At 41.2% G+C, this 13683-nt stretch overlaps 1 protein-coding gene and 1 long non-coding RNA gene across 5 annotated transcripts in view; one reads left to right on the top strand and one right to left on the bottom strand.

Moving 5' to 3' along the window:
• Positions 1–3374: 3374 nt before the first annotated feature.
• LOC138165939 (uncharacterized) overlaps positions 3375–13683 on the bottom strand; it is a 29589-nt gene continuing 19280 nt past the window's right edge. The window contains exons 2-4 of the long non-coding RNA XR_011169495.1: positions 13190–13267; positions 7206–7335; positions 3375–6735 (exon numbers count right to left, since the gene is read on the bottom strand). This is a non-coding gene — a long non-coding RNA (uncharacterized lncRNA). The remainder of the gene's footprint in view (positions 6736–7205; positions 7336–13189; positions 13268–13683) is intronic.
• RAP1GDS1 (Rap1 GTPase-GDP dissociation stimulator 1) overlaps positions 13489–13683 on the top strand; it is a 221049-nt gene continuing 220854 nt past the window's right edge. For all 4 annotated transcript variants that reach the window (XM_069094364.1, XM_069094356.1, XM_069094347.1 and 1 more), the window contains exon 1: positions 13489–13510. In XM_069094364.1, coding sequence (XP_068950465.1) covers positions 13504–13510 — 7 coding nt within the window. In that variant the 5' untranslated portion in view covers positions 13489–13503. The remainder of the gene's footprint in view (positions 13511–13683) is intronic.

The following is a 13683-nucleotide window of genomic DNA, read 5'->3' as shown; positions in this document are numbered from 1 at the left end:
TGATATCGTTTAATTCATATATAAACTGTATTGAAGTGAGGCAGAGTTGCACAAAGTCATCAGCTTCTCTCTTCCAGAGTCATTGAAATCCAGTGACAGAAATCAAGACAACTGATGATGGCTCATGATGCGGTGGACGACTTTGGCATCTTCCATGTCTAACTGGGTTGTGAGTGCTTCTCAGTGCCTGCTTTAGCCTCCTCTATGGCTCATTGGAACAAATTGCCCTTATCTACCCATTCCTCCAGGGAAGGTCTTCACATACTTGTGGCAGACATTCCCCTAACTTACTGTTGGTTACCTTCAACCTGGTCCAGCCTATTTGCTGAGGAGGTTTACTGGAGTGTGGCTGCTGCACATGCTACAGCTTCTTGGAGTCACAGATGAGAGCTGGGTGGACACCAAAGGTAGAAAGCAGAACTGAAAAGGGCTCAGCAGCCCTCACACCAGAGGTACTAGTCTTCTCTGAACACCGATACACCCTTAGGTGCTTGCTACAGACCAGTTCACAGCACTCCTCACTATAAGCTGCCAAGAAATGGGAGATGCTGAGAGATGAGGGGATCACGCCTTTGGCCTGGACAATCCCGGACTCCTGATTCATCAGCTTTTCTAGCTCCTCACACTGTACTGACCCCTGAGTCAGTTATGGCTATAAACCAGCTCACCAAAGTTTCCACATATTTGGAAAATTCCTTGTACTAAAGTATTTCAGCAAAGTCCTTAGATTTTATACTATCCCAAACTTACAGGGAGAAATTTCAGAAAGAAAACTTGACCCTATGAAGCTTCTAAGAACCTATGGGACTTTCTCCACAAGGACTAAAAACCTGGGACCTATCATAAATCACCTGTAATTTCTCAGGTGAGAAATCAAATAAAGTTGCTTTGGGGCTTGTTTAGCAACAATGACCTATTGGTGGAGGAGGCAGGAGGAGAAAGGGGAACAAGATATCATTTCCCTCTTCCTCTTTTTCTGAGGGACCTTTGTTCTAGGTTCAGTCAGGTACCAAGGGTTCCAACAAATCAGTACTAGTTCCAGAGAAGGGGCTGATATTCTCTATCTTCTACTCGAGGCTTCCCCTGTCCCCCTACTCTGAACACACTCATATACTGAGTTTAATTCTATAAAATTCTTCTAGATCTCTGGAACAATGTAGGGCACTTGAAATTTTTTCAGAGATAATTGCAATACTGGGGAATCTAACTGGTTTTCCAGATGAGACCTTTCCAGGTGTCCCATAATATAGACATACCTCAGAGACACTGTGGGGTAGGTTCTAAACCACTGCAACAAAGTAAATATCACAATAAAGTAAGTCACATGAATTTTTTGGTTTCTAAATGCATATAAAAGTTGATTATACTATTCTATAGTGTATTAATTGAGCAATAGTATCATATCTAAAATAAAAAATAACTGTATCTTGATTAAAAACCACTTTATTGTTTAAAACAACAACAATAAGGCTAGACATAATCTGCCTTCAATGAGTTGTAATTTTTTTTGCTGGTGGAACTTCTTGCCTCAATGTTGAGGTTGCTGACTGACCATGGTGGTGGTTACTGACAGTTGGGGTGGCTATGGCAATTTCTTAAAATGAGACAACAAAGTTTGCCACATGGATTCATTGTTCCTTTCACTTGAACAGTTAAAGGCCATTATAGGGTTATTGGTATGCTAAATTTCAATATTGTTGTATCTCAGGAAATAGGGAGGCCTGAGGAGAGAGAGAGAAATGGGGAACTGGAGAGTAATGGCAGGTCAGTGGAAAAGTAAGAACATATACATTTCCCAATTAAGTTTACCGTCTTATATGGGTATAGTTTGTGCTGCCCCCAAACAATTATACTAGTAACATCAAAGATGCTGATCACAGATAACCAAAACAGATATAATGATGATGATGATGATGAAAAAGTTTGCAAGAAATACCAAAATGTGACACAGAGACATTATGTGAGCACATGCTATTGGGAAAACAGTACCGATAGACTGCTCAGTACAGGGTTGCCACAAACCTTTGTGGCAAGAAGAAAGAAAGGATATCTTGTACCCCTTCCTCCTCCTGCCTCCTCTGCCAAAAGGTCATTGTTGCTAAACAAGCACCAAAGCAACTTTATTTAATTTCTCACCTGAGAAATTATGAGTGATTTCTGATATGACCTAGGTTTTCAGTCCTTGTGGCAAAATTCCCATATGTTCTTAGAAGCTCTATGGGGTCAAAATTTGTAAAAAAAAAAAATGCAATATCTGCCCAGTGCAATAAAACAAAGCATGCCTGTACATAGGACACATCGAAATCCTCTGGGTCACTAGAACTACATGAAGTATCCAAAGTTTCTCACAGAATCCTTGTGAAACTTAGGAAATTTCAACTGGGAAGTCTGAACTCATCTCTCATTAGGATAAATAGATTAACTTAAAACAGCAGTAGCAACAACAACTTAGAAAAGCCCCAAAGAGGGGGTGGCTAGATGACTCAGTGAATAGAGCACTGGTCCTGGAGTCAGGAGGACCTGAGTTCAAATACTGCCTCAGACACTTAACACTTACTAGCCGTGTGACCTTGGACAAGTCACTTAACCCCAATTGCCCTGCCTTTTCCCCAAAAAAAGTAAAATTAAAAAAAAGAAAAGTCCCAAAGAGGGCCTTTCTTTGGTTAGTCAATCAGCTGTTCCTTTCTGGAACCAGTTAGAGGTTCATAACTCATAAAGAGACAACAGAATATAGAACATCTTATTTAAACATTTTAAACCTCATCATATTCTCACACTGATTAATTGAAGTGGAAGAAGGTGAAAGCCCTCACCTTCTATCTACTTTTGATCATTTTTTTAGGGTTTTTAACAAGATAGACTGTTTTTAACTTTTTTTTTTTGGTGAGTCTATTGATAAACCAAAAGTTTCTTATTGGAACATCAGGTTTCTTGACCTGGAGCATTTTTCATGCTACTGTGTATTTAGTAATCTTAATTTATGGAGAGGATGATTGCTCAAAACTTTGTGCCTCCATGAGAGGTGGAATGGGTGCATGAGCTTTTTGGAATAGATATATTCTATTAGAAAGGCAGAGACATAAAGGTTTTCAGACAATATTCAGCCATGACTTTGTCAAAGAGAGAGAAAGGTGAAAAGATTGAGAGTGGGAAGGGGGCATAGGGGTTCTTGGGAAGCTTCAGACATATAGGGGAACTTGACTTTTCCATAAATGTTCTTGATTTCCAGCTTGTCTCCTGAGAGACATCAAAGAAGTACTTTTCCCTTGAGTAAGATCTGAGTCTATTTTCCTTTGTTTATTCATTCATTTGCTCATTCATTCATTTGCTTTTAAGCAGACTTTTTTAGTTCTAAAGAAGAACAATATTCAAATTATTTCTTCCTGGCTGCTTGTAATATTTTCTCCTTGATCTGGGAACTCTGGAACCTGGCTATAATATTCCTAGGAGTTTTTCTTTTTGGGATCATTTTCAGGAGGTGATTGGTGGATTCTTTCCACCTCTATTTTGCCCTCTGGTTCTAAAACATCAGGGCAATTTTCCTTGAAAATTTCTTGAAGGATGATTTCTAGGCTGTTTTTTTGATCATGGCTTTCAGGTAGTCCAATAATTTTTAAATTATCTCTCCTGGATCTATTTTCCAGGTCAGTGGTTTTCCCAATGAGATATTTCACATTGCTTTCTATTTTTTAATTTGTTTGGATCTGTTTAATAGTATCTTGATTTCTCATAAAGTCACTACCTTCCATTGGCTCCAATCTAATTCTGAAGGAATGATTCTCTTCAGTGAGCTTTTGAGATTCTTTTTCCATCTGACAAATTTGGCTTTTTAAGACATTCTTCTCATTGGCTTTTTGAGCCTCTTTTGCCATTTGAGTTAGTCTATTTTTTAAGATATTATTTTCTTCAGTCAGGTTGTTGACTCTCATTTCATAATTTTCTTGCATCATTCTCATTTCTCTTCCCAATTTTTCCTCCACTTCTCTTATTTGGTTTTCAAAATCTTTTTAAAGCTCATCTATGGCCTGTAATCAGCTCATATTTTTCTTGGAAGCTTTTGGTGCAGGAGTTCTGACTTCATTACCTTCCTCCTGTTCCATGCTTTGATCCTTTTTGTCCCCAAAAAAGGAGTGTAAAGTTGGATTGCTCTGTTTGCTTTGCTTCCTTTGCTTGCTCATGTTGCCACTCAATTACTTGACTTTTGAGCCTTTTGTCACAGTAGAACTCTGCTACCAAAAAGGGGGGTTTTATCCCAAAAGTTTGGGTTTTCTCAGCTGCTGGAAGTATTAGTTGGGTGCCCTCTCTGAAACCTTCACTTGCTCTGGTAGACTGCTCACACACCTAGACAGCAATCCAGATGCAAGCAGGTTAAAGCAAGAACAATTACCCCTCAGACTCGTCACTTTGTCCCCCTACAATCTGCAGACCAGGATCTCTGAAGCAGACATGAGGCAGGTGGCCACATGGCCATGGAGCCTCAGCTGGGCGAGAAGCCCAGTGGGCAAAGGTGGGGCTGAACTCCTGAATTCCCAGGTCCCAAAGTCCACACTGTACTGACCTCTCACTTTGTCCTTAGCATCTATGGATTAATAATTCTGGAAACCACCACAGGTGTTGGTAATCTGAAGTCCTTCCATCAGGTGGCTGGTCAGGTAGCCCTGAGGCTAAAACCTTGGGCCCCAGCAGGGCTAGGTTCTGCTCCCAGAGTGCTGTGCTAGCTGCTTCCTGCCAGCTGGCCAGGCTGTCCTCAACAGGAGGTTAGCTTCTCTGTGTCATTTAGTGGGTTCTGTAGCTCCAAAATTTTTCTAGAGTCATTTTTTACATGAATTGGAGGAGGTGGGAGCTGGAGCCCCGCAGAAATCCTGTTTCTACTCTGTCATCTTGACTCTGCCCCTGCCCAAGTTTTTATATTCTCCCAAATATTTCTCCTGTATAGACCACAAATGCTGTTTCCCTGATTCTTTTCCCCCTTTCTTGAACAATTCAGGAACATCTTGCTCTCTTGGGAATCCACAGGGCTCTCTATTCATTAGGTGTTGGTTCAATTTCCTTTGCCTTTCAATATTTATTCAAAGATCTTTGGTCATATTTGGATGATCTGGTGGTCATTTCTCCTTCTGTATTAAAATATTACCTGTTGGTAATCAAGGTTTTTTAACTGTTTCCTTTCTCCTTTTGAGCAGAAATATCAAGGAACTTAAAGTGACCTTAAAATTCTGAAAGCTTTCAGGTCTTTGATGATAAAACCATAAAAAAAAACTCTCTTTACAAAACCTAAAACATATGACTACAGAATGGGGATGAATATCATATAGATAAGGAACTATAGGAAATGATCTATAAAGATCAGGATAGAGATTCTTCTTTGGGCTCTGCCCCTGACTCTCCCCATTTCTTTCTCCACTGTGCCTCAGAAGCCTTTGGCCCTGGAACTTCCCTCCATCCTCTAGGTGCTTCCTCTGGTCAGTTCCTCCCAAAGTTTCCATTTTAAAGAAGAGCCCAGGCCAGCCATATTGCTCCTTCATTCTACTCCAGATTTCATTCTTGATTATGTAGGCTTCTTTCTCCATAATGATCCCTTCCAGTACCTTCTCCCACTCTCCAGTCCTCATTTTCAGCTTCTTTTTGTGTGCTTTCTTCCCCCATTAGAATGTAAGCTCTTTGAGGGCAGGGACTTTCTTTCTTTGTATTTGTATTTCCAGGGCTTAGCACAGTGCCTGGTACATAAGTAAGCATGTAATAAATGTTTATTGACTTGACCTGAAGTAAATGAATAGGAGTTCTTGAAGATCATGAAAAAGATCAATCAATGTCTATTACAGATTTGTTTCTCTCCCCTTTTTGCAGGCACAGAGAAATAGATTTAGTGGTTATAAAAAATTCTTTGTACTTTCATTTTGTGAATTTAGCCTATTTCCTCCCATCTGCATAATTGTATCTGCAAGCACCTGATTAAATTTTAGGATTTCTAAGTAATCAAAAGAAGCCCTAAATAGTTCTAGCTAAAATAACAACTTGTCGATGCTTTTAATTTTCTAAATAGACTTACGAATCATTTATGTTCATGGAAAGGGTCCTAAAATATTTCCTGTCTTGTTGTCTTGGTCCTCTCTTCTGCTTTCATCCTTTAACATTATATCAAACCTTAGAACATATCCTCTTAAAACAAACAAGAAGTGTTATGGCCACTGAAGCAAAAACAACAGCTATTTCCTTATGGCATTTTCCCACTCATAATGCCTTAGCTGTCATATCTCACTCTAAATAATGCCCCCCCCACTTTAAAAAAAATTGAAGGATATAGCCAAAAGATGCCAATCTAGCCCAGTGACTTAGTTCTCCATTATTTGAAGGAGAGATTAGATTGCTAACTAATAGTTTTATTGTGTCTGGAGAAACTTATTAATGTTTGTTTTCTGTAAGGCTTAGAATGTTCTGTGGTTTCCTAATGTCTAGTCAATTCTTGATTGTAATGGTGGTGGGGATATAGAGGGACTGGCCAATGGATCCAGTTCCTATGAATATATACAGAGTACAATTGGTGCAGTTACATGGAAAGGACTGGTAAGCTGCAATAACATAACAAAAGTGACTTCCAGAAAGAAGACAGATGATTATGTGAAGTGATGAGGGCTTCTGTCTTCTCCATCCGAAGTTGACATGTGACCCACACTTTGGTTCTTTTCCTCGGTGTCTGTTCTTCCATAGGTGATGGAATGGTGAGTTTTGAAAGACCTAGAAATATAGTCAAGGTTAGATTTATCAGTCAGCTAGACCAGCATTGAAGCCAAGAGGAACAAGGAGTGAGGAATGACCTGTAGGACCCAGTCCAGCCATAGTTGAGATGAGAACTCATTCAGTAGCAATGCTAGATTTTGACACAAATTTTGCAGAACCAGTGCTACATAGAAACTGTCTTAAGTCTAGGTCCTCTCTCAACACCAGGGTGTTATACAGAGAGAGTAGAAACACAAGGAGTGGAGAAATGTTTGTGCTTTTGTTCTTGCTATGTCTTTGAAGTAAATTTCCTTTTGTAAAAACTGATGTTAACTAGTTTCATGGAACTGGTATGCTATTCACTGGTGAAAATGGTAGGGAAAACACTGATAGTATTAGACAAGAGAAACCCTAACCTCTCAGGTGTACCCTTGAGAGGGTAATGTAGACACCTTCACTCTGGGAAAATTTGACTGCAGAATACTCACTACTAATCTCTGTGCAGATTATTAATTTTTTGTGTGTTATCTGTGGCAAATTCTTCATCTGGAGCCTGTTTTCTCCTCCACCCAGCATGCACTCAGGCCATCAAATGTAAGCAGAAAACTTAATATTAGCCTAAAGAAAAAATAGAATTAGCATAGATTGGTTTAATAATCCATTTTAAAAATAAATATTTCTTAATTATCAAGATTTAAGGACTTGGTTGTTTCGAAAATGTATGAGTATTTCAAGTACTTAGCAAAAATTATTTCCCTTCTTCCTACATGAAAGGAAAGACTATCTATTTTTCTGGTTCTCATTAGAAATCTTGAGAAGGGAACAAAGTCATTTCAAACAGATTATATTCCATCTATTCTGTATGTAGTTTGCATATATCTAGTTATTTACATGTTGTCTCTCTTATTAGAATGTGAGCTGTTTGAGGGCAGACATTGTTTTTGCCTTTTTTTTTTAATCCAGAGTTTGGTCCAATGCCTGGCATATATTAAGTGCTTAATAAATGATCAATTAACTGTTAGGTTCCTGTTTACCAGGCAATCTGAAGAAGGCTTTGGTTCTTGGTCAATGACTTTTTTTTTGCCCATGTGACTTGGTTATAGGATTTATGGACAATAAGGAATATCCTATTGGGGTAGCTTAACATTCATTTTCTAAATCCCACTAGTCTATTAATGCTGTTTCTTTCTGTGTTGTGCATAAAGCCTTTCCTCTTCTTTTTTTTAAAGATTGTTAGGATTTATGATGTATAATGGAAGAAAAAGAACCTGTAGTTTCATCTGTCCCTAATTAGGGGATGCTGTGAATGTATAATAGCATGATGAATCCCTACATATTATGATTCAAAATATCGGGTACACAGCAAGCTTTTAATTCTTGTCTTTTTATTCCTATGATAGAATGGCAAAGCCCATTGAACCTAAAATAGATGAACATTATTCTAAAACTGACAGAAACTAGATACCAATTCAAGACTTAGGCTATGGAAAATGTTAGAGCCACGAAATGATGCATTATTATGGAAATAGCAAGAATTTAAAATTTATACATGTAAAGTTTTTAGAGGGGAAGAAGGCGATATTTGAAATTGGGAGAAATTTCATTATTTCAATATGAAGAAACTTAACCCCTGATGCCCTTCCCTTCATATATAGGCCCTTATAAATGCTACCACAGGTTTGAGCCACAGTGTCAGTCAGTCCGTCAATAATCATTTTATTAAGTACCTACTGTGTGTCAGACACTGTGCTAAGCAATGAGGATACAGAAAGAGGCAAAAGGTAGTCATTGTCTATTATAGAATATTTGCATGACTAACCTATATCATGTATATTATATATACATACAAAACCTATATATGTATATATACATATAAAATCTATATATGTATATATACATATAAAACCTATACATGTATATATACATATAAAACCTATACATGTATACAGACATATAAAACCTATATACGTATATATACATATAAACCCTATATATGTATATATCAAATTTCATGCCTTCTCAATGGGGGGGTTGGAGAAGCAGGAAGGAAGAGAATTTGGAATTAAAAGTTTTAATAACGAATTTTTAAAAAGTTTGCATGTAACTGGGGAAAAACAAAATACTAAATAAGGGAAAAAAAAGATGGTCACTGTCCTCAAAGATCTCATAATCTAATAGGTGAGAAAATGAGCAAGCAAATATGTACAAACAAGATATGTAAAAAATAAATAGGAAATAATTGAGAGAGGGAGAACACTAGAATTAAGAGGGATTAGGAAAGGTTTCCTGTAGAAGATGGGATTTTAGTTGGCTCTTAAAGGAAGCCAGTAGCCAGGAGAAAGGTTGAAAGGTAGGAGAGAGTTGCATTATGAAGGGCTTTGAATGTCAAACAGAGGATTTGTATATGATCCTGTGGGCAATAGGGGACAACTGGAGTTTATTGAATAGTGGGGTGACATGGTTGGACCTGGACTTTAGGAAAATCATTTTGATGGCTGAAAGGAGGTTGGATTGGAGGGTCAAGAGACTTAAGGCAGGCAGACTCATCATCAGCATTGTAAAAATCCAGGCATGATGTGATAAGAGCCTGCACTGGAATGGTGGCAGTTTCAAAGGAGAGAAGGAAGCATATTCGAGAGATGTAAAGATAAAGTCAACCTATTGGATATGGGAGGTGAAAGATAGTGAGGAGTCAAAGATGACACCTAGGTTTCCAAACTGAGGAACTGGGAGGATGGTGTTGACCTTGGCAGTTATAGGGAAGATAAGGGGAGCGGGGGGGGGGGGGGGGGGGGACAACAATAAAGAGTTCATCTTGGGGCATGTGGAGTTTAAGATGCTTACTGGACAGCCAGTCTGGGAAGTCCAAGAGGCAGTTGGAGATGAGAGATTGGAGGTCAACAGAAAGACCGGGGCAGGAAAGATAGTTTTGAGAATCATTAGCACAGAGATGGTAATTAAATCCATGGGAGATGATATAATCACAAAATGAAGTAGTATAGGGGGGAAAGAGGGTCCAGGACAGAACCCTAGGGAATACCTATGATTAGAGGGCATGACCTTGATGAGGATCCAGTAAAGGAAACTGAGAGGGAATAGTCAGAGAGGTAGGAGGAGAACCAGGAAAGAGTGAAGTGTCAAAAACCCAATTTTTTGGAATTTTTTTTTTCAAAATAATGGTTCATGAGCCCCCCACACCCTTCAGACTGGGCAGATGTACCAAGGATGCACAAGTCAATATTTACTACACTCCACTTTGCTAGTCATATGCAGATGGAGGGCAAGGTTGGGGAGGGAGTTCTAGTTTTCCCAAGCAAAGCCATTCTTGAATATCTTTCCTACTTTGATCAAGGTAAATCTCCCTTTATTAACTGCTGAATGATCTACAGGTGTTTTGTTTTGTCACAATATCAGACCTAAATTATTAGGGTACCTGGGTTCTGGCAACTCAAGTCTGTAATGTTGACAAGCAACAGATTTTTCTGGTGATGTCTGTGCCATCAGTGGTCTTTGCCTGGATGTCTCCACTGATCTCATGGTCATCAATTTGCCATCTGTTCCCGTGTAGTAAATCACCATGGCTAGGATGCCTCCCCCAGAAAAGAGCAGGCTGATTCCTTTAATATGTATCTATGCCCTTAGCCAGAAGACCATCAGAATTCTCTTAGGTTAAGATTAAGTTTATTTGTATTTGGATTTCTTTATCCCTAAAACTAATTTTTGAATTTCTACTAAAAACAAAGCAAAAGCAAAACTTTATTGGAGCTATGTGGAGGCTGGGAAAAGAAAGCTTATTTCAATCCTAAAATCCTCTTTGATTGATTATATAAATGAATTTAGAATAGTACCTGTGTTTTATTCTCTCTGTTGTAATGAATATCTACAGTAGGTAATCCTATTTTGTTTATCTCTACTAAGCACAGAAGTGCTATCTTTAGACAAATATGAATTCTTAATGCTTTTTCTGCTAATGAACTAGAACAAATTGTCTATTAACCTTTCTTCCAATTAGACATATGTATTTCCTTTCATCTACACACATATATCTTTCCTTTCTTCTTTATACACATATCAAAATATTGGTGACATATCAATTTTCTTTAAATGTTTTCATCATGTTTCCCACTCAAAAACTTTGCAATGGATCCCTATCTCCTACCACATCAAGTCTAAAAATAGTTATTCTAAGTACCAGAAAATTTGACTTTGTGATCTTTGATTAGAAACACACACACACACATACACACACATACATAGATGACAGAAATCTGGCTATACTATTTGTCCCTTTATGGGTCATTAGGGCTGCTTAAGATGGTCTAATTGGACAACTTGGCATCCCCTTCATCTTTTCGCATTCCCCATTTGAACCTCCTGAAAAATCCCTGTTCCACTAAAGTGGTTACTTGTTCCCAACTGAAGAGTACCATTCTCAGGTCAAGAGTATATTCAATCCAAGTCAATAAGCATGTATTAAGTGCCTACTGGGAGCAAGGCACTGTGGTTGGCACTGGGGATACAAGGAACCCTGAATCACAAAAAGGTTTCATATTTCAACCTGAGGACAAAAAGGGGATATAAAAGGAGGCTATGTTATAACCCCTAATTCTGCAGCCATTACTGTGACATCAGAAGGGAAGAATCCTAGATGATACATCTTGGTACATTTTGCTATACTGTTTTTTCATTTTCATTCAAAATCTACCCTTGGGATTTTGGGTTTATTTTCCTTTTGGAAAATCACTTCCAAACAGACCCCTATTTGATGATCCAATTAAAAAAAGCAAGACGTACCAGGGATACCAAAACCAACAACAATAACAACAGCAATGGCAAAACCCCAGACAACCCCTATCTTCAAGTGTCTTACATTCTATTGGACAAATAATACAATAATTAGAGTTCAACCTCATTAATTTTTTAAAAATATCTTTTGCTTTTATGTAACCTTCATTTCTGAATATACTCTGTTTCCTACCCAAGAAATCATTCCTGGAAACAAAGATTAAAAAACAAAAAAAGGACAGCAGTTTGCAAAACCAACCAGTACATCCACTGAGTCTGACAATGCATGTAATATTTATCCACATCAGACTCTTATTTTTAAGGTCTGTGTTTACAGGTTTATCTTTTCTTTCTTTTTTTTTTGGAGGGGGGAAGAATGAAAGATGGCCTTCACTGTAGGTTAATGAAAAGAGCAAGCCACCCCTTCCTCAAAACTTGAGAGAGAACAAGAATAAAATAAGGCTGGAGGAATGAGAGCTGAAAAAAAGAGAAAATCTGATTCAGCTATTTAGCCTTTCCCCCACACTTCTGCCAAGGCTGTTCTGGCGTGCTGCTGACTCTGCATCCCTCCTCCTTTCCATTTTTACCAAGGGGGGCTCCTGGGCAGGCTGGCTGTCCCTAGAGGAGGGCCTGGCTCAGGCTGACTCCTAAACCGAATCACACGGGAGCTGGGGAAAGGTATGGAGAATGTCAGGGACACAGAGATCCCCTTGCCAGCCTCCTCCCCATCAGCACAGCAGCACCTGGGAGAGGTCCCAGAGTAGAAGGAAAGCTTTCTACAGAAGACCCCAGCCTTTCCCCTGCTCAATGGGCATGCTCACACTAGACACTTTGGGCTGCGGAGTGGTGGAGAGACTGGCAGATAAGGAAATATCTCTTTTCCGGGTTTTCTTAAGAGCTGGGAGGGGAGGAAAGGGAGCAAATCCTGAAGCTGTCATCCCCGCAGGAGCACAGGCAGGGACAGGATGGAGTGGGCGGGGCTAGGAGGCGGTGGGCGGGGGCCACCACGGAGTGGGCGTGGCTCCATATAAAAGGCTTTCTCCGGCGTCGGTCATTCATTCCCTTCACCCTGGGATTCTGCTATTTGGATGTTTGGAGGGGGTCGTGGGGAAGCAGATCTGGGAGTCACAGTGGCCCTCAAGCGCCCAGGAGCTGGGGGGCACTTCCTGCCCAGCTCGGGTGGGTGACCCCACTCTTCCCTAGGTAGTGGGTTGACCTATCACCACCACGAGTGGGAAGGGTGAAGCGCTCACCCTCCAAGGGCCTTAGCCCGGCGGTGGGCACGCAGTGGGTGCTTAATCAATGCTTATTAACTCCAAGGCCTTTCCAGTCACTCTCCGAGTCTGTGATCCTTCCGTTAAAACCCCACGTTGGGGAGCCCACAGGCTGCCCTGAGAACAAGGATCCCCAGGCTTCCCCAGAGGCGCTGTCCTCTGCAGCAGCTTCTCTTGAGGCGTCCCTGCCCCCCGCCCCCGGCCTTGGGGCTGTCCGTCTGTCAGTCAGTCTCTCTCATCCCCGCCTCTTCCTGAAAAGAAGCCCGCCTCGGACGCAGCAAGGGGTGTGACCGTAACTCCTCTGAAGCCTGCCAGGGGGCGGGGAGGAAGGGGGGTGGGATCAAGAGCGAGATTATCCAATAAAAGTAGTGGATTCTTCCCCGAGCCCCGCCCCCTCCCGCCCTGGCGTTTACCTCGTCTAATGGAAGGAGCGGATTCCTCACTACGCCCCGCCCCCTTCCCCGGCTTTGGCTTCTTCTCCCGTCTTCTCCCTAGAATGCAAAGGAAGGGGCGGACTCTTTTCTATGCCCCGCCTTGGCTCCGCCCCCGCCCCCTCCGCCCCTGGGAGATTGGCCGCGGACTCCACCCCATCCCGGCTGCAGCTAAAGCCAGGAAGAAGGAAGCTCCCTGGTTCCGAGCTCCTCTCTCGTGGGCGCGCACACACACAGACAGAAACACCGGACCCAAACCCCAAACCCCTCGAGCCCCCCTGCCCCCCTTCTCGGGCATGCTCAGTGAGTAGGGCAGGGTGAGAGGGTTTGGGTGGTTTTTTTTTTTTTTTTTTGGTGGCCAATAAGAAGGGGGCCTGGCCCGCCCCCGGCGCCCCCGCGCGGGGGGGGGGCCGGGGGGGGGGGGGATGCTGGTGCCGGGGCCGCGCCCCGCCCTCCCGGGCCCCCGCCCCCCCCCC

This window comes from Petaurus breviceps, unplaced genomic scaffold (genome assembly GCF_028583685.1).
Source record: "Petaurus breviceps papuanus isolate PSGF00001 unplaced genomic scaffold, PetGlider_PUasm1.0 126, whole genome shotgun sequence".
NCBI classification, from domain to species: Eukaryota; Metazoa; Chordata; class Mammalia; order Diprotodontia; family Petauridae; genus Petaurus; species Petaurus breviceps.
The sequence above is the reverse complement of the archived record's forward strand: the minus strand, read 5'-3'. Positions and strand labels throughout refer to the sequence as shown.